Source organism: Nerophis ophidion, linkage group LG17 (assembly GCF_033978795.1).
Source record: "Nerophis ophidion isolate RoL-2023_Sa linkage group LG17, RoL_Noph_v1.0, whole genome shotgun sequence".
Classification (NCBI taxonomy): Eukaryota; Metazoa; Chordata; class Actinopteri; order Syngnathiformes; family Syngnathidae; genus Nerophis; species Nerophis ophidion.
This window is the reverse complement of record NC_084627.1, coordinates 33,435,031-33,461,470: the sequence shown is the minus strand read 5'-3', so window position 1 is coordinate 33,461,470 and position 26,440 is coordinate 33,435,031. Positions and strand designations below refer to the sequence as shown.

The window sequence follows — 26,440 nt, the reverse complement described above, 5'->3', positions numbered from 1 at the left end:
CATAACTTTGGAGACGGTGATACCTCTGACAAGCACTAGGTCTATCGTATTACCGCTGCGATGCGTCGGTTCATTTATTATTTGTGTAAGACCACAGCTATCAATTATAGTCTGGAGCGCCACGCACGGTGGGTCCAATGGGGTATTCATATGGATATTAAAGTCCCCCATTATAATTATATTATCGGCGTGTGTCACTAGATCAGCAACAAACTCTGAGAATTCACTAATAAATAGGGCCCTGGGGGGCGGTAGATAACGGCCAGGCACAGAGGCAGAGGTGTGGCAGACTTCATAGAAAGCACCTCAAACGATTTATATTTATTATTTAAGTTAGGACTAAAGTTAAAGTTTTCGTTGTATATTAGTGCGACACCCCCTCCCCTTTTGAGGTGACGGGCAATATGCGCATTCGTATAGTTAGGAGGGGATGCCTCATTTATCGCAAAAAAATCGTCTGGTTTAAGCCAGGTTTCGCTAAGACCGATGACGTTAAGGTTGTTGTCTCTAATGACCTCATTGACTAATAACGTTTTGGGAGACAAAGATCTGATGTTTAGAAAGCCCATATTATAGGTAGTGGGCTGTTTTAAGGAGTTGTTGATAAAATTATCCGTAGTAGCAATATTAATAATGTTGCGTTTATTATGCGCAGTGTACTTAAAATAATTACGACCATATCTAGGAATTGATATGACGGGAATTTTCAGATTGTCTACTTGGCGCTGCGATAAACTGAACGCATCATAATTTGCCACCTCAGTAGAACGCATGTCTAACTCTGACGTAGTCATAGACACAGTAGAAAAAACATTTTGTGAGTTGTGTATTATTCTACGAAAATTGCTATGTGTACAGGGATCATCCAGCCTGGCGCTGGCTAGTTCTAACTTAACTGACTCCATACCCAGGCTAGCAGGCTCTGTAATTGCCTGTGACCGGGCTTGCTCTAGTGCAGTTAGTCAAATGTGGCTCAATGCGAAGTCTATGTTCCGAGACAAGAGGATAGCGCCTTCCTGGTTAGGGTGAAGGCCGTCTCTCCTCAGCAAGCCAGGTTTGCCCCAGAAAGAGGGCCAATTATCAATAAACGTAAATCCCTGTTGTCTGCAGAAGCTATCCAGCCACCTGTTAAGAGAGACTAATCTGCTATATCTCTCATCATTGCCTCTCCCAGGCAGGGGGCCAGAGACAATTACTCGATGCCTGGACATCTTTCTGGCGAGATTACAAGCCCTGGCTATGTTTCTCTTTGTAATCTCTGATTGTCTCATCCTAACGTCATTGGAGCCAACGTGTATTACTATATTCGCATAACTAGTGGTGCGGTTAGCCTGCCGTACGTGTTTACTAGACCTGTTGCGAGTTAGCTCCCTAAGATTAGCTTCAATATCAGGTGCTCTGCCCCCGGGAATACACTTAATTGTGGCTGGTTTGCTAAGCTTTATGTTTCGGGTGATGGAGTCCCCTATGACTAAAGTGTGGTGCCCGGTAGACTGGGGTGTAGGACTAGCTAAAGGGCTAAATCTATTATGCGTCTCAACCGGTACACCGTAGCTTGTAGGCCGATTAGGGCTGCTACAAGCTGGGCTAGTTAGCTCGCTACAGCTAACACTAGCAGATGTGTACGCAACATCTAAAGTTACGAAATTACACTGCTCTAACTGGCGGACACGGCTCTCTAGCAAAGCCAACCTATCCATGAGTAAAGTGCACGAAGCGCAGGAAGCCATACTCACAGAAACTTTCCGTCGCCGAGTGGGGTGCCAGCTGTCTTCGGGAAGTGGTGGTCACGGTGGCGGGGGAGAAGCTTCCTTCAGACCGGCGCTGCCTTTCTCCGCAAGGCTCGTTAGCTTAGCAGCTAGCTAGCTGCAGTTTTCGGCACCACTTCCGCGTTAAGCTCAAAGGTGACCCGGCCGAGTGTCTCGTTGTCCGCCGAAATGTCGAAGAAAACTGTCGGGTTGTTGTTGGCAACCGCCGGCCCGCTGCTGTACATCCGAGCGGCAGTGAACGCCAGCGAACATGTCTCCGTTCTAGGTTTATCTATAACCCATAAAGAAAGCAGGCACGGAGCTATTTCTCAGCGTGTGTATATTCCAGCCGGCGCGTTAATACACTTACACACAACATCCGGATTCCCATCATGCATTGCCTCAAAACTACGGCAAGTAGTAATGTCCAAAATTTCCAGCCGGGCAAACAATAAACCTACTCAGTGACCTAGTGGTTAGAGTGTCCGCCCTGATATCGGTAGGTCGTGAGCTCCAACCCCGGCCGAGTCATACCAAAGACTATAAAAATGGGACCCTATACCTCCCTGCTTGGCACTCAGCATTAAGGGTTGGAATTGGGGGTTAAATCACCAAAAATGATTCCCGGGCGCAGCACCGCTGCTGCCCACTGCTCCCCTCACCTCCCAGGGGGCGATCAAGGGTGATGGGTCAAATGCAGAGAATCATTTCGCCACACCTCGTGTGTGTGTGACAATCATTGGTACTTTAACTTTGAACTTGAACAATATTGAGGGCATGCCTTAAAGGCACTGCCTTTAGTGTCCTCTGTCACCTGAAAAGGAGACTATTATATATGTCTCCGTTATCCATAGGTTTATCTATAACCCATAACACGGTGGACGAATGGATATAGTCACTCATGAACGTTCAGAGAAGCATAAGGCGGCGGCAACGTAGTATTATGGGCCACCTTGCTAAATGGAGACCCGAGAGTTTATTATATGCTGAGACAAAGATGGCTATGCTGATAGCTTCAAGCAACATCCCGTTCTCATTTGCGGATGTTTTCAACAAATCCGTGAAGGATATGTTCCCGGATTCAGAGATCGCTCGCCGGTACTCAAATAGCAGAGCAAAGGCTACTCAAATAGTGAAAGGTAAGTGTAATTTTTTTAAAAGTAAGCAGCAAGTACGGTACAGTTAGTAGAACCACTGTGTTTTCATTACTGTGTGTGTATGTATATATATATATATATATATATATATAGGAAATACTTGAATTTCAGTGAATTCTAGCTATAAATATACTCCTCCCCCCAATCTCCTGAATTCGGAGGTCTCAAGGTTGGCAAATATGGTCGTGGTTAGGGCCTTGCATGGCAACTCACGCCTTCAGTGTGTGAATGTGTGTGTGAATGGGTGAATGTGGAAATAGTGTCAAAGCGCTTTGAGTACCTTGAAGGTAGAAAAGCGCTATACAGGTATAACCCATTTACCATTTATTTAATTCCTGTCTGACAAGCGGCTAGCAACTCAGTTTTGTGCTATGCAATGTGGATTGGTCAGGCTGACTGTTTTAACGGATCAACCAGCTCCAGGCGCACGACACTCTACCCTCCCCTCAATCGCCATCGCTCGCCCGCAACAGGGCATCAACAAGTCAAATAGAGTTTTAGTTGCTCACAGAACTTATGCAACATGCACCAAGCCAAGACAAAGAGCCACAAAAGCTAGGGGGCCAAAGGTGCAGCATCACAACTTTGTCCAATGCCCACGAGTTCTCCGCACACAAGAGTCAATCAGCTTCATTTTGGTCCATCAAATTTGTCTCTGAGCGGCACGTAAACACACCTAAACTGTCTAATCAAAACTAGAGATGTCCGATAATATCGGACTGCCGATATTATCGGCCGATAAATGCTTTCAAATGTAATATCGGAAATGATCGGTATCGGTTTCAAAAAGTTAAATGTATGACTTTTTAACACGCCGCTGTGTACACTTACGTAGGGAGAAGTACAGGGCGCCAAATAAACCTTAAAGGCACTGCCTTTGCGTGCCGGCCCAGTCACATAATATCTGCGGCTTTTCACACATAAAAGTGAATGCCATGCATACTTGGTCGACAGCCATACAGGTCACACTGAGGGTGGCCGTATAAACAACTTTAACACTGTAACAAATATGCGCCACACTGTGAACCCACACCAAACAAGAATGACAAACATTTCGGGAGAACACCCGCACCGTAACACAACATAAACACAACAGACCAAATACCCAGAAACCCTTGTAGCACTAACTCTTCCAGGATGCTACAATATACACCCCCGCCTTACATCCTCCCCCCAGCCCCCCTTCAACCCCGCCCACCTCAACCTGCTCATGCTCTCTCAGGGAGAGCATGTCCCAAATTCCAAGCTGCTGTTTTGAAGCATGTTAAAAAAAATAATGCACTTTATGACTTCAATAATAAATATGGCAGTGCCATGTTGGCAATTTTTTTCTTTTCCATAACTTGAGTTGATTTATTTTGGAAAACCTTGTTACATTGTTTAATGCATCCAGCGGGGCATCACAACAAAATTAGGCATAATAATGGGTTAATTCCACGAATGTATATGTCGGTATCGGTAATTAAGAGGTGGACAATATCGGAATGTTGGATATCAGCAAAAAAGCCATTATTGGACATCTCTAATCAAAACCTACATGTATATTTATATTACGCGTAGATGAGGCTTGAACAATATATAACTTAGGGTTGTAAGGTATACCGGTATTAGTATAGCATACAGTATACATAGTAAATGGTAAATGGGTTATACTCGTATAGTGCTTTTCTACCTTTTTAAGGAACTCAAAGCGCTTTGACACTATTTCCACATTCACCCATTCACACCCACACACTGATGGCGGGAGCTGCCATGCAAGGCGCTAACCAGGGCCCATCAGGAGCAGGGGTGAAGTGTCTTGCTCAAGGAGACAACGGATGTGAGTAGGATGGTAGAAGGTGGGGATTGAACCAGGAACCCTCAGGTTGCTGGCACAGCCACTCTCCCAACTCGCCACGCTATTTATAGTATATAGTATGATACTAATGAATCATATTTGGTACGATACCGCCTCTAACAAATACCGGTCCCCCACCCCCCCAGCCCCGGGAGAATGGACGCATTTTGGCCTAAAAACTTACGATAAAGATGAAGCTATAACACTGAAACGCCCTCAGGAAGAGGTGCTTTAAGACATGCCTAGTTAAGTCCATCCGCAGTCTGCAGTGTTGAAGCTACTTCTAAATCACTAATCCTCGCCTCCATGGCGACAAATAAAGTAAGTTTTTTACAAGTATAATCCCTGCAGGACGAGGAACAGCTGAACATGCTTCACTACACATTGTAGCTCACCGGCGTCAAAATGTAAACAAACGCTATCTGTTGATCTACACCTAACATCAACTGTAATGATACCAAGTACAAGAGCGTATCTCGTCGATACTACTATGATTACGTTGGGTTTTATTTTTGGCACCACAACATCTTCTTTGTTTTTTAATTATTTATATTATGTTTATAAACTCAGGAATAATGTCCCTTGACAAATTTGAGGAGTCATCCAAAACTAATGTAAAGCATCCAAACAACAGAAGAATAAGTGATTATTACATTTTAACAAAAGTATAGATAGAACATGTTAAAAGAGAAAGTAAGCAGATATTAACAGTAAAAGAAAAAGTAGATTAATAATTCATTTTCTTCCACTTGTCCTTAATAATGTTGACAAAATAATAGAATGGAAAAATGACACAATGTCACTGCAAATGTCAGCAGCTAAATTAGGAACCTTTCTTTGCTTACTACGGCGTGGCGCAGTGGAAGAGTGGCCGTGCGCAACCCGAGGGGCCCTGGTTCAAATCCCACCTAGTACCAACCTCGTCACGTCCGTTGTGTCCTGAGCAAGACACTTCACCCTTGCTCCTGATGGGTGCTGGTTGGCGCCTTACATGGCAGCTCCCTCCATCAGTGTGTGAATGTGTGTGTGAATGGGTAAATGTGGAAGTAGTGTCAAAGCGCTTTGAGTACCTTGAAGGTAGAAAAGCGCTATACAAGTACAACCCATTTATCATTTATCATTTACTTACTACTAAAAAACAAATTGTCTTATATGTTCACTATTTCATTTAAAGGCCTACTGAAACCCACTACTACCGACCACGCAGTCTGATAGTTTATATATCAATGATGAAATATTAACATTGCAAGACATGCCAATACGGCCTTTTTAGTTTACTAAATTGCAATTTTAAATTTCCCGCGAGTTTCTTGTTGAAAAGGTCGCGGAATGATGACACGTACTTGTGACGTCACGGACTGTAAGGAAATATTAGCGCTGCACCACTAACGGCTAAAGGTCGTCTGCTTTAATCGCATAATTACACAGTATTTTGGACATCTGTGTTGCTGAATCTTTTGCAATTTGTTCATTTAATAATGGAGACTATAAAGAACAATGCTGTTGGTGGGAAGCGGTGGATTGCAGCTGTCTTTAACACAGAGACAGAGCCGGTGTTTCTTTGTTGTGAAGCAGAGCCATCAAGCGAACATGTTTTCTCTACGTCAACCAGCATGTTTTTGGATGGGGAAATTGTGATATATATATTACCTGCAGCAGCTGTCATGTCAAAAAAGGCAGCTGTGAGCTTGGCTCCTCGACTTCTCTCTAAAACACGTCGTTTTTACCGCAGCCATCTGACCTCGAGGTATGTGTTTACAATCTTTAATCTCACTAAAACACTATTAAAACAATAAGCAGATAAGGGATTTTACAGAATTATCCTAGTAAATATGTCTAATTAAATCTAAAACGCTCACACTGCTGCCACCCGGAGCCGTTGCTTTATTTATTTTTTTCTAGTCCTTACCTATCAATATCCTAATTCACAAACCTTTCATCCTCATCCTCGCTCAAATTAATGGGGAAATTGTCGCTTTCTCGGTCCGAATTGCTCTTACTGCCGGTGGCTCCCATTATAAACAATGTGAATACTGTATGTGTGGAGCCCTGCAACTTGTGACGTCACACGCACATACTTCCGGTAAAGGCAAGGCTTTTCTATTAGCGACCAAAACTTGCGAACTTTATCGTCGATGTTCTCTACTAAATCCTTTCAGAAAAAATATGGCAATATCGCGAAATGATCAAGTATGACACATAAATTGGACCTGCTTTTCCCGTTTGAATAAGAAAATCTCAATTCAGTAGGCCTTTAAGTACAGACTTGCAATGAGAAACATATGTTTAATGTACTGTAAGATTTTTTTGTTAAAATAAAGTCAAGAATGCTATTTTTTGTGGTTTAATTTTTCTGATAAAGTATTGAAAAGCACCGAAAAGTATCAAAATATATTTTGGTACCTGTACCAAATTATTTCGGGACAAAAAATCTTTATTGCTTGATCGGCACAATTGTCATTTATTTTCCATTCCTGTCTAAAGTAATTTGGGTAATGTAGTGTAGCTTTCGAAGACCCAAACTCTTGTATGAACATGCATTTTTAATTTATCATGGCTATTTGGGCTCTTTAGGATCCAATGAGTATAAAAAAACAAAAAAAAGTTTAAACTTGCCTTCTGAACTGTTAGATGTGTTTTTAACCATCTTAAAATCTAACTTGTGATGTGAATTACTCTTCCCCCGCCTCTCATTGGCAGTGTAATGTTCTTGTAAGTGGAAACGAGGGTCTTGTTGAAAAAATTTTGTATTGTGGTCAACACAACCAAAGATGTGACGTCCACATATGTGGACGCCAGAAGGATAAAAACAATTATCAACACACTCATATCCTCACTACTACATGTCCATCCATCCATTTTCTACTGCTTGTCCCTTTTGAAGTGGCGGGGGGTCGCTGGAGCCATTCGGGCGGAAGGCGGTTTACACCCTTGACAAGTCTCCAACTCATCGCAGCTAGTTTACTTGTATCTATTTTATCTTTAAGATCATCTCCTCATTATCAATATTGACCTGCAAAGATGCAGCATTTACATGACCGAGATGTTAAAGCGTGATGATAATCCCTCATCGGCTATTATTTACCGACATAAATCACCGCTATGGCTCACGCTCAACAGTTCACAAATGCTCTTAACTTGGGGTTAAATCTTTAGGGACATAAAATAATGTTTAGGACAGACTAACACTTTTCAAGTGTAAAACATACAACTTATTGACGACAGAGCAAATAAAGAAGACTTTGATATTGTTTCTATCTTAGACTAACTTTCCTGATCCAGTAGCTCAGTCACAAAGGATGGATAGGATAATGTTGGAAAGGATAATGCACACAAGGGCACAAAAAGAGGGCGAAAACAAAAGGTATAAAGTAGACTAAAAATGTACCAAAGAATCAATATAAAATATAATATTTACATATTATATATAAATTATATAATATATACTGATATATTATGTTATTATATTACGCGACCCCGAACGGGAATAAGCGGCAGAAAATGGATGGATGGATGGATGGATTTTATATAATATAATTTTTGTAATTAAAAAAACAATAATTATGTAATTATGATGAACTATTATTATTGGTTTCGAGGAATTAAAACAGTACAATAACTGTTCAGTGTAAATGAGTAAAACATCATTATAGTATTTGTTGTCAAATTTAAATCCTCTGCTTTTCTTTAACACGTGGAAAACTTAAAAGGTTGATAAAAAAATTCCTAAACTCACAAGTTATATATGCCGAAACTTTCATTGGAGCGTTTTTTTTAATATGGGTTATCAGAGCAATTTTCATGTTATCAAATGTATCTGCGTGATGTCAATCAGATACAATCAGATCAATGTGCAGTACAGTTTCTCGTTAAAAAAAAGATAATCTACAGTTCTTTTGTATCCTGTACTTACTGTACGCATTTTATTTCCTAAGGATACAATTGGCACATAAGTATATTTACTATTTTAAATAATAATGTGTAATGTACACATGTACCACAGTAGTGGGCTCCATTTCGTGGTACGCTAAATAATCACTTGATTAAAGAACAGTGTATAACTTTTATATATTCAAACACAGTGTTACTGTTCAAACTGTGTGCACATGTTACAGCAGCCATAAATATTAAATATACCTCTGCCTCTGTTTTTTTTTTGTTTTGTTTTTTTGTCCTGTCCAGCTTCTCAGGCAAATCATATAGTTGATGTAGATGCCCATATCGGCCTTTGTTTTTAATGAGCACTTAAGCCTACTATGCTACTGCATTTTAATGTCGGTAATTTTGGTGGTACTTGGTGAAAACAAGTTTAAGAAGCACTATTTTATCACATCAAACTGTCTCTTTGTTTCAGACAATCCTCAGGCCACCAGCCTGACGGCAAGAAACCTTCAAACAGGTTCGTACTCATTCACGCTGAAGGCAAGAACAGCTATAGGAGAATGCGGGGCGACACATGTCACCGCCATCTTGAATTCACCGAGTAAGTTGCTTGGGGTGGAAATGCAGCTTCATGTACAAACCCCGTTTCCATATGAGTTGGCAAATTGTGTTAGATGTAAATATAAATGGAATACAATGATTTGCAAATCATTTTTAACCCATATTCAGTTGAATATGCTACAAAGACAACATGTTTGATGTTCAAACTGATAAACTTTTTTTTTTTGCAAATAATCATTAACTTTAGAATTTGATGCCAGCAACACGTGACAAAGAAGTTGGGAAAGGTGGCAATAAATACTGATAGAGTTGAGGATTGCTCTTCAAACACTTATTTGGAACATCCCACAGGTGTGCAGACTAATTGGGAACAGGTGGGTGCCATGATTGGGTATAAAAACAGCTTCCCAAAAAACGCTCAGTCTTTCCCAAGAAAGGATAGGGCAAGGTACACCCCTTTGTCCACAACTACGTGAGCAAATTGTCAAACAGTTTAAGAACGTTTCTCAAAGTGCAATTGCAAGAAATTTAGGGATCTCAACATCTACAGTCCATAATATCATCAAAAGGTTCAGACAATCTGGAGAAATCACTCCACATAAGCGGCATAGCCGGAAACCAACATTGATGACCGTGACCTTCGATCCCTCAGACGGCACTGTACCAAAAACCGACATCAATCTCTAAAAGATATCTCCACTTGGGCTCAGAAACACTTCAGAAACCACTGTCACTAAATACAGTTTGTCGCTACATCTGTAAGTGCAAGTTAAATCTCTAAATATGCAAAGCAAAAGCCATTTATCAACAACATCCAGAAACGGCGCCGGCTTCTTTGGGCCCGAGATCATCTAAGATGGACTGATGCAAAGTGGAAGTGTTCTGTGGTCTGACAAGTCCACATTTGAAATTGTTTTTGGAAATATTCGACATCGTGTTATCCGGACCAAATGGGAAGCGAACCATCCAGACTGTTATCGACGCAATGTTCAAAAGCCCCAGCTTATTTCAGCGAGACAATGCCAAGCCACATTCAGCACGTGTTACAACAGCGTGGTTTTATGAAAAAAGAGTGCGGCTACTTTCTTGGCCCGCCTGCAGTACGGACCTGTCTCCCATCAAAAATGTGTTGCGCATTATGAAGCGTAAAATACGACAGCAAAGACCCCGTACTGTTGAACGACTGAAGCTCTACATAAAACAAGAATGGGAAAGAATACCAGTTTCAAAGCTTCAACAATTAGTTTCCTCAGTTCCCAAGCGTTTATTGAGTGTTGGTAAAAGAAAAGGTGATGTAACACAGTGGTGAACATGCCCTTTCCCAACTACTTTGACACGTGTTGCAGCCATGAAATTCCAAGTTAATTATTATTTGCAAAAAAAAATAAAGTTTATGAGTTTGAACATCAAATATCTTGTCTTTGTAGTCCATTCAATTGGATATGGGTTGAAAATGATTTGCAAATCTTTGTATTCCATTTATATTTACATCTAACCCGATTTCCCAACTCATATGGAAACAGGGTTTGTAATTTCATTTAATGTAACTTAATCTGAAAGCAAATCACGCACTCTTTGTCTTCCATCAGCTGATAACCTGATCAGAGCAATCTGTATCACCCTGGTTACTCTTGTGGTTTTCTTAATTCTCTTTGTGGTCTTTTGCTTCAGACACTGGGAATGGTGAGCAACACAACACATGCATCGTTCACATTTTGATTTGCCCCTTCTAACTGTTCTGTTCAATGTAACACTATGTAGCATCAAACTGGAGTTCTACCCGCCAATCCCGAAGCCAGTGTTAAAGGAAAAGTGGACAGCATCTCTGGTAAACATTGTTTTCATTACTTCATTACACTCATGAATAGCGGTATAACTTGAAAGAGCAATTAGAGAGAGAGAGACATTAGGGGGCAGTGAGGTTGCATATGTGTTGCTATAGTAACTGCTACACAAAGTGTGTATCGTAAACGCATGCTAAACCGTGCAACAGGAAGGACATCAGCTAAAAGCTCATCAAGCAAAGAAATAGACAAATGTTGAAATAAGGTAAACAGTCCAGAATATTATGAATCATTTCTACAACAAAAGATGTATGGAACAAATGTGCATGTCAGCTTCACAGCCAGAAGGTTGTGGGTTTCAATCTCAGATCGTACTCTCTGCTTACCTTTGCATCTCCTCTGAAGGCTTGTGTTTTGTCCAGCTGAATTTAGTTATTGCTTCCTAATTTTTTCCTGTTACGCCCCCATTTATAGCTATACCGCTTTATAGCGATATAGCTCGGTTGGTAGAGCGGCCGTGCCAGCAACTTGAGCAGTGCAGGTTCGATCTCCGCTTCCGCCATCCTAGTCTCTGCCGTTGTGTCCTTGGGGAAGACACTTTACCCGCCTGCTCCCAGTGCCACCCACACTCGTTTAACTGTAACTTAGATTATTGGGTGTCACTATGTAAAGCACTTTGAGTCACTAGAGAAAAAGCGCAATATAAATATAATTCACTTCACTTCACTTTATTACAATTGTTTTTTTAGTCTGTAACAAAAAAGATTTTAAGTGTATCAGTTTGCCTGAAAAAAACCCCCCCAAATCCTCATTTAAACGATTGTTGACCGACTTGAGCCACTTAATATTGAAAATAAATAAATACATAAACCTAATATACAATAATTAAGTGAAATTGATCAGCAATATTATCTCAGGAGCACAGTATATACAAGTCCTACAAAACTAAAATAAATAAAAAATTCATGCTGCTTTTTCTGTAATAGAAATCAAAATGAGGGAGTCACAATTAATGGCTACACTTGAGTATGTTTTGCAGTGCACACATGATACTGATAAAGCATGTTCCCTGGGGTCACACGTGCACCCCTGGTATTGCACCGCTGCTGCCCAGTAGCTGCAGAATTGTGTATTGTTCTTACATGAATACCAGAGTGTGAACATAAATAATACTTAAATCTTTTAACCAAGCTTTATTTTAAGATTACATAAACAACCGAAACAAAATAAACTTTACTTGGCAGCTATCAATTAGCATCTCTAGCTGCCAGCTAGTGATCAGCTGCAGTAGCTGCGCGCTAGCTGCTGCATCTCTAGTAAATGAGCAGTATCACCTTGCCGTAAATGTATCAAAGTGTGGTAATCACGGTGTTAGGATAATTAAAAGGGGCTTTTTGCAACCTTTATTCGGATGCCTCATACAACAGTCATTTTTAGGCTTTAAAAAGGGCCTCTGTGCTCAGGCCCAGCACCTGGGTTGACAAGAGGACTAGTTTGCCGCACTGGGAGAGGATGTAAAAGACATGGCAGATCGTCAAGATGCCCACATGGGTGGACTTGAGACCCAATTTAATAATCTCCTGCCAGCCTGGCAGAGCGGCTCCTCCCCCACTGTCCTCGCTGTCTCCAGCCCTACTCCACTTGTGGATCCAGCCAGCCAGGCATTGCCGGAGGACGTCTCCTCGAACCCCAATCATCTCATCTCCAGGCCAGAAAGATTCTCTGCAGACTCCGGGGATGTGTGCCCCTTTTTGACTCAGTGCTACCTGCATTTTAAGCTACAAGCAGCTGCTTTTTGCACCGAGTGCTCCCGCGTAGCCTTCGTCATCTCTTACCTGTCTGGCAGAGCTGCAGCATGGGCCACGGCCAAGTGGAATCCACGGTCAGCCATCCACTCTTCCTAGAAGGCGTTTTTAAGATCCATAGAACAAGTGTTTCAGCGCAATACTCCTGGGGGTGAAGCATCTTATACCCTGCTCAAGCTAAGACATGGGGCGGCGCAGCGTGTCTGATTACGCTATCGAGTTCTGCACTCTTGTGGCCAGCGACTGGAACAACTTAGCAGTGCTGGAGGCTTTCTTTGTGGGTCTCGCCAACCCTGTCAAGGACAAGATGATTTCTGTGGCCGTTCCTGACAACCTCGACGACCTGATTGCCATGGCGCTACTCATCGACAAGCTTCTGAAAAACCAAGAGGAGGATAGGATACTGCAGTGTGGGGGCACTGTGTCAAGCAACCGGAGTTTTCCGGCGAACCAACCTCTTCAGTCCAGGCCTCGACCCTTGGAGTATCTGCCGTCGACACAAGGGGTGGATGAACCCATGCAGCTGGGTAGTAATCGACTCACTCAAGCCGAGAGGCCTTTTCACCCTCTTGTCCGAGTTCGCCGATGGATGCTTCTACCCAGCCACAGTGCCATATAGACAGACGAGCCGTTTACAGGTGCCAGGTATGCTGTCTTGGTCCGATAGAAATACCGATATCACAGCTTTAATAGACTTTTGATCGGACGACTATTTTATTGATTCTGCTTATGCTAAACGTCTTGCCATTCCTGTTACTAAGTAACCATCTCCTCAAGTTGTTCGCTCACTTCATGTCCATCATTTGGCTAGCTTTTGAATTGCAAACTAAGAATGTTTTTCTCCGCTTGTCACAAAATCACCATGAGATGATACGTTTTTTTTGTAATTCCATCTCGCTCTGCACCCGCAGCGCTTGGGTTTAACTGGCTACGTAAACATAATCCCCATGTTGATTGATCGAGAGCCTCAATTATAAATTGAAGTGTGTTTTGCCACTCACACTGCCCTAAATCGCCATGCCCACCCACTTCTTGTCACACAGACACACCGGAAGAGATTGATATCTTGCTAGTTCCTCCCTTGTATCATGACCTCTTGACACTTTATTTTTTTTTTAGCAAGAATAGAGCTCCAAAAGGTGTCCTAACCCGAGATTGAGTCTCTGGAGGAGTATATTTCGGCTTCGCTTGCATCAGGCATAGTTCGTCGGTTGATGAAAAGAGCGATAAATCCCTCCGCCCGTGTATCAATTATCGTGCGCTTAACATCACCATCAAGAATAAATATCCTTTTCCTTTTTTAGATTTGACATTTAATTTGCTCTATTCAGCTAAATTCTTCACTAAACTGGACCTGCGCAGTGCTTAGCACCTTATTCGGATTAGAAAGGGAGATGAGTGGTAAACAGCATTCAATACCTCTCTTAAACACTTTGAATAATTTGTTATGCCTTTTGGTCTCATGAATGCTCCTGCATTTTTTCAAGGACTTATAAATGACATGCTCCGTGACATACTTGAACAATTTGTGTCTGTCTATTTAGACGACATATTGATTTTTTTCTTTCACACTGGAAAACCATATACAGCAGGTCCGGTTCGTTCTTCAGAGACTCCTAGAGTAAAAGGTTTTTGTTAAGACCAAGAAATATTCTTTTCACACGGCATCCGTGGCTTTTTTGGGGTTCATTGTGGAGAATGGGCAACTGAGAGCGGATCCAACCAAGACTCAGCCTGTGGTCAACTGGTGCGCTCCTACCAGCAGGAGGCAGCTTCAAAAGTTTTTAGGCTTTGTCAATTTTTCTTCGCTTAATTCGAAACTTTAGTTGGGTGGCCGAACCCTTAACAAGGCTCAATTCCTGTAAGGTTACATTTATGTGGAACCCTGATGTTAACTGCCTTTGAAAAACTGAAGTCTTTGTTTACGGATGCTGCTGTTCTCATTTACTCTTCTCAATTTATTTTCCATGGGACACTTTTCTGTGTCCCATCGCTTTTTGTTATTATTACAAGCCTTAGCTTAGGACCTATTTTGATTAAAGGACATTTTTGTAGCACCTGCTTCCCGCCTTTCATCTTGGGTTCCAGCATACAAAGTCATCACAGGAAATAGCGAACGTTGCAATGCACTCTGTGAAGTCAATGCGACGCCCAAAAGTTCAGGCAGTGTTGTTGTTGGAGTGTTTAGGATGTTTTTCGAGGGCTTTTTATGGAGAATAAATCAAACCCCCATAGTTATCCACCTCTTTTTAGAGTTTTTGTAAAGACTTAGACTGCATAAAAAGAACCAATCAAAAAAATAGGAGGCTTTTGTGGACAAAGAAGTGGGAACCTTTGTGACGGAGAGAGACAAGGAAGCAAGCCTTATGTTAAGTTGTTTTATTGGACATTTATGTGTTTCATCTTGATTTTTTGCAGCATTCTGCCATGTATTTGCTTGGTTGTGAACACGTCAGAATGTTGATACACAGCTAACTACAAGCAATAAGGAAATCCTTTGAATCCCATTAAATAATTAAGATTGTACTTCATAAAAACTATTCACTGAAAACACTTTCAGCTTCTGGCTAGGGATCACGGGCAAAACTTTAGGACCCAGGTGCAGCCCCTATGCCGAAAAAATTGCCCACCCTTGGAAAAACCCAACCACTGACCTTTAAGATGATGAGCCATACCTTCTCATCTAACTTCAGTCATCTCACAAATATTTTCCCTTTGTAGGAAGTCTTTCAAAAGGACAGGAGCGTCTCCCAGCGTTTTCATACAAAAGTCATATTTAAAAAACAATTTTGTCCGCAAATGAATTCAAATTTTGCTCTGTTTTCCAGAAAAGTTGTCGTCCTGTTTTTATGGAGATGAGTCACCACAACGAGAGCGAACTGATGACAATTCCAAAGTTATACTGCAAATCCGAGGTGTCTGCAGAGACTGATTGTGTGGACCAAGGACATGTTGGAACTACAAATAGAGTAGAAGCACTTAGCATCCCCAGCACAGCCATGACCTGTCAGACACCACCATCAGCATCATCATCTCTTGCGATCACGACGTATCTCAACTCTTCATACAACCTGACGCTGAACAATGGGGTCCAGCAGCCCATCTCGGGACCTGGCTCTCAGGAGACACACTCTGTAGTGACGAGGTCCAATGGGTACCACCCTCAGCAAAATACTGTAAATCCAGAAGATGCTCCGGAGAGTCTTTTGCCTTGTGTTTTTACCTATATTTTGTTACCAAGGTCTGCTTCAACCGAATAGTTGCTGCATGCTCATTTAGCGAATAGTTAATACACTGAATAGCACGTTTCCAGTTTACAGACAACTCACAGCACTTTCAAACTCTATTCCATAGGGAACATTTTCCTTAAAATGTTACTGCCATGATCTCACATGACAGTTGTTATTACTACCTGTATTTTGTATTATTTCCTGCCCGGAACGCTTTTTTTTTTTCATTCCACTTTCTGTTTGCCTCCATTAACCACAAATTGTCGCTCATCCGCATCCCCCTTGCCAGTTGCAGCTGTCACCTAACCCGTGACTTTGGGCATCATTTTTACGAAACTGTCCATGGATTTCAGCATAAAACATGATGTAAGCACAAACCTCAGAATGTATGTAGCCACAAAAAAATGTACATTCATAAATGTACACGCCCTTTATTATAAATCACACCTGCAGTGAATTTTGTGCAGAAGAGTTCCACCCTGGTGGTACACCTTTCCTGGTTGTTGGCTCCCAGACCGTGGTTGAGGAGCGCAGAGGAGAAAGTTAAAGTTAAAGTACAACTGATACTCACACACTCACTAAGTGTGGTGAAATTACTCTTTGCATTTGACCCATCCCCATGTTCACCATCTGGACGGTAAGGGGAGCAGTGAACAACAGCGGTGGCTGCGCTCAGGAATCATTTTGGTGATTTAACCCCCCAATTCCAACCCTTGATGCTGAGTGCCAGGCAGGGAAGTAATGGGACCCATTTTTATAGTCTTTGGTATGACTCGGCCAGGGTTTGAACTCACAACCTACCGATATCTGATTATTGTCGGGGGTAACACCCTCCACTTTACCTGGCAGTGGGTCCCTACAGTTCCGCTCTTGCGTCGGAATGACGAGGACATTGATTCGTTGCAACTCTGTCATTTTATTTATGTTTTTCCACAAAGCCATCCACCATGATACTAGCGCTCCTGCACACTAACTGCCACCGCTCCCTCACCTCACTCTCCCACTTACTCACTCACCACTTACCTCACATACTGCCATTCTTAAAGGAGCACACACACACATACGCTACTCTCACAACACCTGTCGTAAAAGTTTGAAAGTTAAGTACCTACATTAAACCCTTGTTGACACCATTTTTTTTTTAGTACAGTGACTTTTATAAATGAGGCTCATGGACTGGTGGCCATTACTTTGGTCCTTGCCTGTCATGATCGTGCATGACAGTTGTTACTGTATTTTGGACTGTCTGATTATCTTTTTTTTGTTCCACTCCCTGTTTGTCTCTATTTACCACCACTCCTCTGGTCTATATGCAGGCTGTCTCACCTGTGCCTGTTTGCCAATTCAGATGCTTCTTGGATCAGTAGTTTTGATTTGCTTGGCTTTTCCATGTTTACGTGATGCACTTCCCTACTGCAAATCTTTAGTTTTGTTCTTCCTGCTCTGTCCCTAATTAAAAAATGTCATACTTACTCTTTGCATTCTGGGCGCCTGACAAACACCAAACTGTGGCATGTTCATTAAACTTTTAAATCAATCATATTTGTAAAGGTCGGAATATTTAGGGACCTCTTGATTCACTCAGCGTAAACATGGAGATTAAGTATTTTTAAAAATGTATTTTTAAAGAAAAAAATGCAAATAATAAAATAAAACAAAAAAATACAAATTGATTTTGAATTAATGAGAATCACAATTTCTGTCCATAAAAGTTGTGAACAGAATTGGTGACAAAGGGCAGCCCTGGCAGAGTCCAACCCTCACTGGAAACGTGTCCGCGGACCAAGCTCCGACTGATCGTACGCCTCAATCAGACAGTCCGATATCCCTTACTCTTCAAGCACTCCCCACTGGACTTCCCGAGGGACATGGCCAATTGCCTTCTCCAAGTCCACAAAGCACATGTAGACTGGTTGGGCAAACCCCCATGCACCCTCAAGGACCCTGCCGAGAGTGCAGAGCTGGTCCACAGTTCCACGACCAGGACCAAAACCGCACTGTTCCTTCTGAATACGAGATTCAACAACTCGGCATAGCTTCCTCGCCAGTACACCTGAATAGACCTTACCGGGAAGGCTGAGGAGTGTGATTCCACGATAGTTGGAACACACCCTCCGGTTCCCCTTCTTAAAGAGAGGAACCACCATCCCGGTCTGCCAATCCAGAGGTGCTTCCCCCGATGTTCACGCGATGTTGCAGGGTCTTGTCAACCAAGACAGACCCACAGCATCCAGAGCCTTAAGGAACTCCGGGCAGATCTCATCCACACCTGGGGCCTTGCCACCGAGAAGCTTTTTAACTACCTCAGCAACCTCAGCCCCAGAAATAGGAGAGCCCGCCACAAATTCCCCAGGAACTGCTTCCTCATAGAAAAGGAGGTTTTCGAAGTATTCTCTCCACCAATGCACAACATCACCATACACGGTGTTGACAGTGCACGGCTTCCTCTTCCTAAGGCGGCGGATGGTGGTCCAGAATAAATTCAAAGCCGTCTGTAAGTCGTTTTCCATGACTTCCCCGAACTCCTCCTATATCTGAGTTTTTGTCTCAGTGACCGCTGAAGCCGCACACCGCACAGCCTGTCGGTACCTGTCCGCTGCTTCCGGAGTCCTATGAGCCAAAAGGCCCCGATAAAACTCTTTCTTCAGCTTGACGGCATCCCTCAACGCTGGTGGACACCAGCGGGTTCTAGGATTACTGCCCCGACAGGCACCAACTTCCTTGCGGCCACAGCTTCAATCAGCCGCCTCGACAATAGAGGTGCATAACATGGTCCACTCGGACTCAATGTCCAGCACCTCCCTCGTGACATGTTCAAAGTTTTTCCGTAGGTGGTAATTGAAACTCTCTGACAGGAGACTCTGCTAGATGTTCCAATCAGACTCTCACAATGCGTTTGGGCCTGCCAAGTCTGTCCGGCATCCTCCCCCTCCATCGCAGCCAACTCAACACCAGGTGGTGTTCGGTAGAAAGCTCCGCCCCTCTCTTCACCCGAGTGTCCAAAACATGAGGCTGCAAATCGGATGACACAACTACAAAGTCGATCATAAAACTGCGGCTTAGGGTGTCCTGCTGCCAAGTGCACATTTGGAAACCCTTATGTTTGAACATGGTGTTTGTTATGGACAGTCTGTGATGAGCACACAAGTCCAATAACAAAACACTACTCGGCTTAAGATCCGGGGGGCCATTATTCCCAATGACGCCTCTCCAGGTTTCACTGTCGTTGCCAACATGAGCGTTAAAGTCCCCCAGTAGGACAAGGGAACCACCCAGTGGAGCACTTTCCAGCACTCTCTCTCTCTCTCGAGTGTATCCAAAAAGGATGGGTACACTGATCTGCTGTTTGGTGCGTAAGCACAAGCAACAGTCAGGACCAGTCCCCCCATCCGAAGGTGGAGGGATGCTACCCTCTCGCCCACTGGGTTGAACTCCAATGTGCAGGCTTTGAGCCGGCGGGCAAAAAGAATTGCCACCCCAGCCCGTTGCCTCTCACTGCGTGCAACGCCAGTGTGGAAGAGAGTCCAGCCCCTCTCGAGAGAACTGGTTCCAGAGCCGGAACTTCTCCACCTTGCGCACTAGCTCAGACTCCTTCTCCCCCAGCGAGGTGACATTCCACGTCCCAAGAGCTAACTTATGTAGCTGAGGATCAGACTGCCAAGTGCCCTGCCTTCGGCTGCCGCCCAGCTCTCATTGGGTCCTCCCATGAGTGGTGACCCCATTGGAGGGGGGGCCCACGTTGCCTCTTCGGGCTGTTCCCGGCCGGCCCGGCGACTAGCCCACCAGGCCCGGCCACCAGGAACTCGCCATCGTGCCCCAACTCTGAGCCTGGCTCCAGAGGGGGCCCCCAGTGACCTGCATCCGGGCGAGGGAAAACTGAGTCCCGGTTGTTGTATTTCCTTAGAAGTCTTTGTGCTGCTATTTGTCTGATCCCTCACTTAGGACCTGTTTGTCTTTGGAGACTGTAACGGACTTCCTGCCGTCCTTGTGTGGGTTGCGGGGACACCTGACACACGACGCATCATAGCAGCATATATTTATTGTTTCAACAAATCTGTTTTCACTTGGCCCTTTGGTCGCGTCACTTTTCAGTGTGCTCCTTCGGCTTGTCTGCTGCCGCTGCACGCCTTTCGGCGTCCGGGGCTTGCGTCCGCTGCGGGGGTGCGTCATCGCTCTTGTGGTTTGGGTTGTCGTGCTTCTAGTCTGCTGGCCGATGTTTCCTCCTCCGTGCTGCCCCTGGTCGTTCCTCCCTCGCCCTTTTTATATTCTAACAGCAGATAGACACATCGTGAGCAGGTGTGTAGTATACGCACCTGTCTTAGATTGCCGCTGCAGCGTCGCTCCGCGTGTGTCACGCCTCCTCTTGCCGCCGCATGCCCCGCCTCCCGGCCTCCAGGTGGGCCCGCGCTGCTGCTTTCCGCCCGTTGTCGGCCCGTCGGCGGTGTCTCTCCACAGAGACCCTACCAGGGGTTTTAAAAGCCCCTGTACAACATAGCTCCCAGGATCTCTGGGACACGTAAACTCCTCTACCACGATAAGGTGGCAGCTCAGAGAGGAGTGAATGCAAACCAAAAAAATATATAAAAATTGGGCCATTTTTTCCATTTTCATTTCTGAAACATGAGTTGGACAACTATTTACTGACACGTTTTTCAAACGACAATAGGATTTCTGCTGAACAAAGATGTTACCCTGGTACTAAAAACATGCTAAACACAAAGCAAAATCAAAAACTCTGCTTCCGGTTCAATTTGTCATCACACAGATAACCACGCATTTTTGCATTTTGGATGAACATATATTTAAATGTTTGTGTTTATCTGGAAAAACAAAAATCTATAAAAGGAAAACTGCACAAAATCCAACATTTTATTGACAGTAAACCCTTTTTTCTTGGTTTTAAAATCTGGCATATATAATAAAAATCGAAAAAACGGCCTTAATTTTGTTTTTCGATTTGTGTTTCAGAATTAGAAATAGTTTTACGGAAAGTACACGGACCCAAGTCCATTCTCTTTAATTATAGCTGTCATGTTTTGTGAACAAAAACAGTGGTTTGTGAGTAAAAATAAATAAATAAACACTATTGTTAAATAGGTAACAAAATAAGACATGTTCTTCATGAAGGATTGTTTGATGGCAATACAGTGAGTGCTCTTGTTACATATAGACAATCTTTGACGTTTTTCTCTGGCAGAACCATAAGCTAGGTAGCACTAAAGTAAAAAGGATGTCTGACAAAGCTCATCAAGCTCCATGTGCGCTATGCTACAAACGAATCTTGGGAAAAGTTCATCTTTGGGAGTATATAAGGGGACAAAGCACTTAAATGTCCCTTAATTGTGAATACGTTTGTAAACTTGATGGTGTTTTATTAGCAGTAAATGTGTTTTGGCTAGCTTTTTGTGTTAGCATTTAGTATGTACATCATTCGATAGTATGTTGAATAAATGTTGTGTATGTTACATTACCACATCATATGTAAATAGGGATCTCAGAAAAACATTCACTTAAGCAAGAAAAGCAAACCTTGTGGTTTTCTTTGTTCGCTGGCTGCTTAGCAACAAAGTTGTGTGTTGTGAGGACAGAACATACCTACAGTGCCGGCCCGAGCCTCCATGGGGCCCTAAGCAAAATTAGATTTTGGGGCCCTATTTCTGCCAATAATATTGATTGTTGATCATTCACACACCTACTGTAAACTCATTGCGGCTCTTGCAGTGTTGTTTACATTATCCTATTGTCAGCCTGGCATGTCTTTACAAATGAAATGTCATTTGTAAAGATATGGGGGTGGCCCAGTTAACAACATAAATAATACCAATGAATGAACGAATGATGTCCAGAGTGTAACATATGGTCCTAATCTTAAAATGTAGAAAACATTCACCTACAAGAGTGGCTTGGGGTTGAACAGTCCAAGTAATAAAGCTTTGTATTTACAGTAAGAGTGCCATCTTGTCTCATCAGTCTTGTACACATCAGTCTTTAATTAATAGTTTATATTTTTAGTTAATTGTTCATCTTTAATGTTTACTTTTTACAAAGAGAACGCAGTCTACTGAAGTTAAATTCCACATAACTGGACAATAAAGCTGATTCTGATTCACTTTATTATTTTTGGTAACAAAACCCTGAAACAGCAATGTGCAAAAATAATTTGTAGTGCAAGAAAAACAATAAAGTGCAACAATAAAATCACTTAAATATATATATATATAAAAAGGAACACATTCAAATGTACAAAAACCAACATAATTTACAAAAACCAACATAACTAAATTAAATATCAAGCAAATACCTAAATAATATTAATGAACAGAGTTACCAGAAACAAGGTAACATAACGGTTTATAAACAAATATAAAGTTACCACAATTTAAAACTATGTAAATGTACATAACGATGTGCAAGAAATTTTGGGGGAAAAAATCTAAATAAACTACCTTATTTCACACATTTGACCATCACATCACAGTTTTGTTCCACTCACACCACTCCACCCACTCCTTAAAACCTGTGCTTCCTGGCAGGGGCGTCACTAGACCTAATACTGTACTGGGGCACACCTGGGGCACAGATAATCCATGTGAGCGTGCAAAGCACGCAAGCGAAAACATTTTTAGCACTTATTTTTCATAAAAAATACATAAATAGTGCTTTAAACTATGAAATCATATCAGAATATGTTGTATGGATCTTTGATTAACCACCTGAAATTAACTCATGCATTTGGCCTACTTGTGCACTTTTTTACTCCAGACTTCTAAACTGCTTCTGGTAAAAGCAAAAAGGAAGAGCAATGCATCTTTTTGAAATATTTATTACAAATTTAACATCTACAAAAGTAAAACAAAAAATAAAGCACCCCTACAAGTCTGGGTTCTTTTATATTATTTAATTTCCATTTACGGCAATGTGGCTAATCCTATTTCAGATACACAAAACTATAAAATATACACAAAACAATAAAGCCACAGTAGTAGAATAAATGAACAACTGTTGTGTGTCTGTTCAGGGAATTATTTTTCTGAGAAGTAAACTGTAACGTCTCCTTTTCATTTTTGCAAAGTGGCCAATCACTTCACTCTGACTTAACTTGGAAAGTTCTTCCCTCTCAACTGACATGATGGCAAGATGGTGAAGCCTATCCTGCCCCATTGTGCTTCTCAGCCAAGTGTGGAGCCGTCTCAGCACACTGAACGTCCGTACACAACTGCAGCTGGACACTGGGATGGTCGGAGAGATCTGAATGACCGGTGTCAAGGTTGGGAACATAACTTGATCCAGGCAGCTGAAAACACTTTGCATGTCTGTGATTGGAAGGCTTTCCTGCTTTCTGGCCAGATCGTTTTTGGCCACTAACACCTCTTCAGGTTTTAGATCAACATTGTAATGATCTGCAAGACCCCTGAAGTCCTCCTCACAGAGGAAATTGTCAGATCCTGAATTACAGGCCTGAACACCTTTTAGAACTTGGCTGTTGAGAGATGAAAAACGCTGATCCATCTCAGCAACCATCCTGTCAAGGCAAGGTAGATACAAGTTTGTTTTCAGTTTCTCTGCATCACCTAGGTCACTCACTGCCCCACAACTAGAGTCCACTACATAGTCCTCCATCCGTTTCTGCTTCTGCCTTTGTCTGGTAACAGTACATGACTCTGGGATCTGGTTGGCTGCACAGTAGGCCAGGAGGACTCAGGACAGACATAAAATATATATTCTTTAAATCTACTGTGCTATTTTTCTGTGAAATAAACTTGAATGATTTAAAAATCTGACTCACAACTTGATGATATGGAAAAATGTTTTTCTTCCTGAAGATAAACCATTTGAGAAGCACTCAACTCACACATGCTTACTCCAAATCATCATTGATGCTGAGGTCGTAAGCAGAACCAGCAGACAATAACCAACATTATGTTTCATGTTCATTGGAAATTCCCCCGACAGCTCGTACAGCAAATGAATATGTTTGTCTTGATACAAGGAATAACGTTAGCTAACTTAGCATCAACTTAAGACAATTATGTTGCCTAGCTAGCTAGGACTTCAATCAATCAATCAGTGTTTATTTATCCATCCATCCATTTTCTACCGCTTATTCCCTTTCGGGGTCGCGGGGGGCGCTGGCGCCTATCTATATAGCCCCAAATCACAAATGTCTCAAAGGACTGCACAAATCATTACGACTACAACATCCTTGGAAGAACCCACAAAAGGGCAAGGAAAACTCACACTCAGTGGGCAGGGAGAATTCACATCCAGTGGGACGCCAGTGACAATGCTGACTACGAGAAACCTTGGAGAGGACCTCAGATGTGGGCAACCCCCCCACTCTAGGGGACCGAAAGCAATGGATGTCGAGCGGGTCTAACATGATGCTGTGAAAGTTCAATCCATAGTGGCTCCAACACAGCCGCGAGAGTTCAGTTCAAAGCGGATCCAAGACAGCAGCGAGAGTCCCGTCCACAGGAGACCATCTCAAGCGGAGGCGGATCAGCAGCGTAGAGATGTCCCCAATCGATACAGGCGAGCGGTCCATCCTGGGTCCCGACTTCACTTACATCTCTCATTCCTCGCTGCTTCTTTCCTGCTGCCGGCGAATAATTTTCTGATATCCATCTAGGAGTTAGAGTTTGAATCAAATCAAAATTAAAATATTATAATTAGCAAATTGTTGTTGGCTAACGTTTACATCTCTCTCTCTCTCTCTCTCTTTCTCTCTCTCTCTCTCTCTCTCTCTCTGTCTCTCAACTGAAGTCTCCACACGTGAATAAATTACCATATTAATTAGCCATGTGCTCATTGTTACGTGAAATTAATACAGTGGCAATCAATTACCACACTAAGCAGTATGTGCGCTGTAGTCTATGTTATGTAGACTTAAAACTCTGAAGCGTTTTTTTTTTTATCTGTGAAATTTTTACTGGGGCACTTCAGATCAATACTGGGGCAAGTGCCCCAGTGAAATCTGTCTGGCGACGCGGCTGCTTCCTGGCTTTTATGGAGGCAAAGTCATTTATGACATCCATCCATCCATTTTCTACCGCTTATTCCCTTTCGGGGTCGCGGGGGGCGCTGGCGCCTATCTCAGCTACAATCGGGCGGAAGGCGGGGTACACCCTGGACAAGTCGCCACCTCATCGCAGGGCCAACACAGATAGACAGACAACATTCACACACTAGGGCCAATTTAGTGTTGCCAATCAACCCATCTGATGGCCGACTTTGTTATTAATACTAATCACTGCCAGCCCACTCGGTCTTTTTTGAGCCATGGAAGATCTCAAGTAGTTTTTTATTAATTTGAGCTTGGAAAAGCTCCGCTCTGCAGATGCAACAGTCACAGGAAGAGTGCAGGCTATCCGCAGACCTACCCAAATATTTGGGTACAACTCACAGATCACTAGGTCTAGATCAGTAGCAGCACTCTGTTGACCTAAAATTGTGTTTTTGTACAATAATGTATCTTTGATCATTTAGAAATCATCAGTCAGACTCGTACATGCAAAAAATAAAAAAATGAGAATTTTTTTGTAATTGCTTTTGGGGGCTCCCTGGTGGCTTAGTTCGCTTATCTATTTCAATGACGTCGGGTCAGCTTATAAACTATCAAATCTTTGGAGTCACTCACTGAGCAAATGTGATTGTTCTCCACATTCTTCCAATCCGACCTTTTGCCCGAGGCTTGCAAGAGCCATCGTCTCCTTTCTGTTTAGACCAGACCTAGGCATTTTACGGCCCGCGGACTACATCTGTCCCTGTCCAGCCCGAGTGAGGCCAATCATTAATTACAAAATACATTTTAAAAAGTATCTATGTCAATTGTGCAATACAACGGTGCTGCTTTTGTTTTGAAAAGCGTTATTTGTATTACTTCCGTGTGCATGTATGCGCGTGTGTGATTGTGAGTGAATGTGAAGAATGGCAATCACAAATTACAAAATAAAAAAAAACAAAACATCTATGTCGTGCGTGCAATACAACTGTGCTGCTTTTATTTTGAAAAGTGTTATTTATGGACGTATGTCAGTGTGTAACCTGTGAGTGAAAGTGCACAGCAGCAAGTGATGCCCGGTTACCCCCGAGACGCTAAAAAGAGAAACGTTGATGACGAATGCCGTTGTTTCAACAAGACAAGGACTACCAAGTATTTCTTTACACAAACGAAAGGTAAAGCTGTGTGCTTAGATTGTGGTAAACAGGTTGCCGTGTTTAAAGAATATAATTTGAATTGCCACTACACGACGAAGCACGAGGAAAAATGGCGGAATCTGTCTGATGAAGAGCGCACAAGGGAAGCTGATGCTTGATGGTAAAACTGCAAACCAAACAAGGACTTTTTGCCAAATTTCACCCCCCCAAAGATTCAGCCGTCAGGACAAGTTTCGTAATTCCTCGCAAAATCGCCAGAAAAAGTAAGGCGTTTTCTG

General features: G+C 42.7%; 1 protein-coding gene across 2 annotated transcripts in view; it reads left to right on the top strand.

The window, feature by feature from the left end:
* Positions 1 to 21,952, top strand: part of LOC133536330 (oncostatin-M-specific receptor subunit beta-like) — a 106,119-nt gene extending 84,167 nt beyond the window's left edge. For both annotated transcript variants that reach the window (XM_061876770.1, XM_061876769.1), the window contains 4 exons: positions 9,097 to 9,225; positions 10,775 to 10,868; positions 10,947 to 11,013; positions 15,603 to 21,952. In XM_061876770.1, coding sequence (XP_061732754.1) covers positions 9,097 to 9,225; positions 10,775 to 10,868; positions 10,947 to 11,013; positions 15,603 to 16,034 — 722 coding nt within the window. In that variant the 3' untranslated portion in view covers positions 16,035 to 21,952. The remainder of the gene's footprint in view (positions 1 to 9,096; positions 9,226 to 10,774; positions 10,869 to 10,946; positions 11,014 to 15,602) is intronic.
* Positions 21,953 to 26,440: the final 4,488 nt, after the last annotated feature.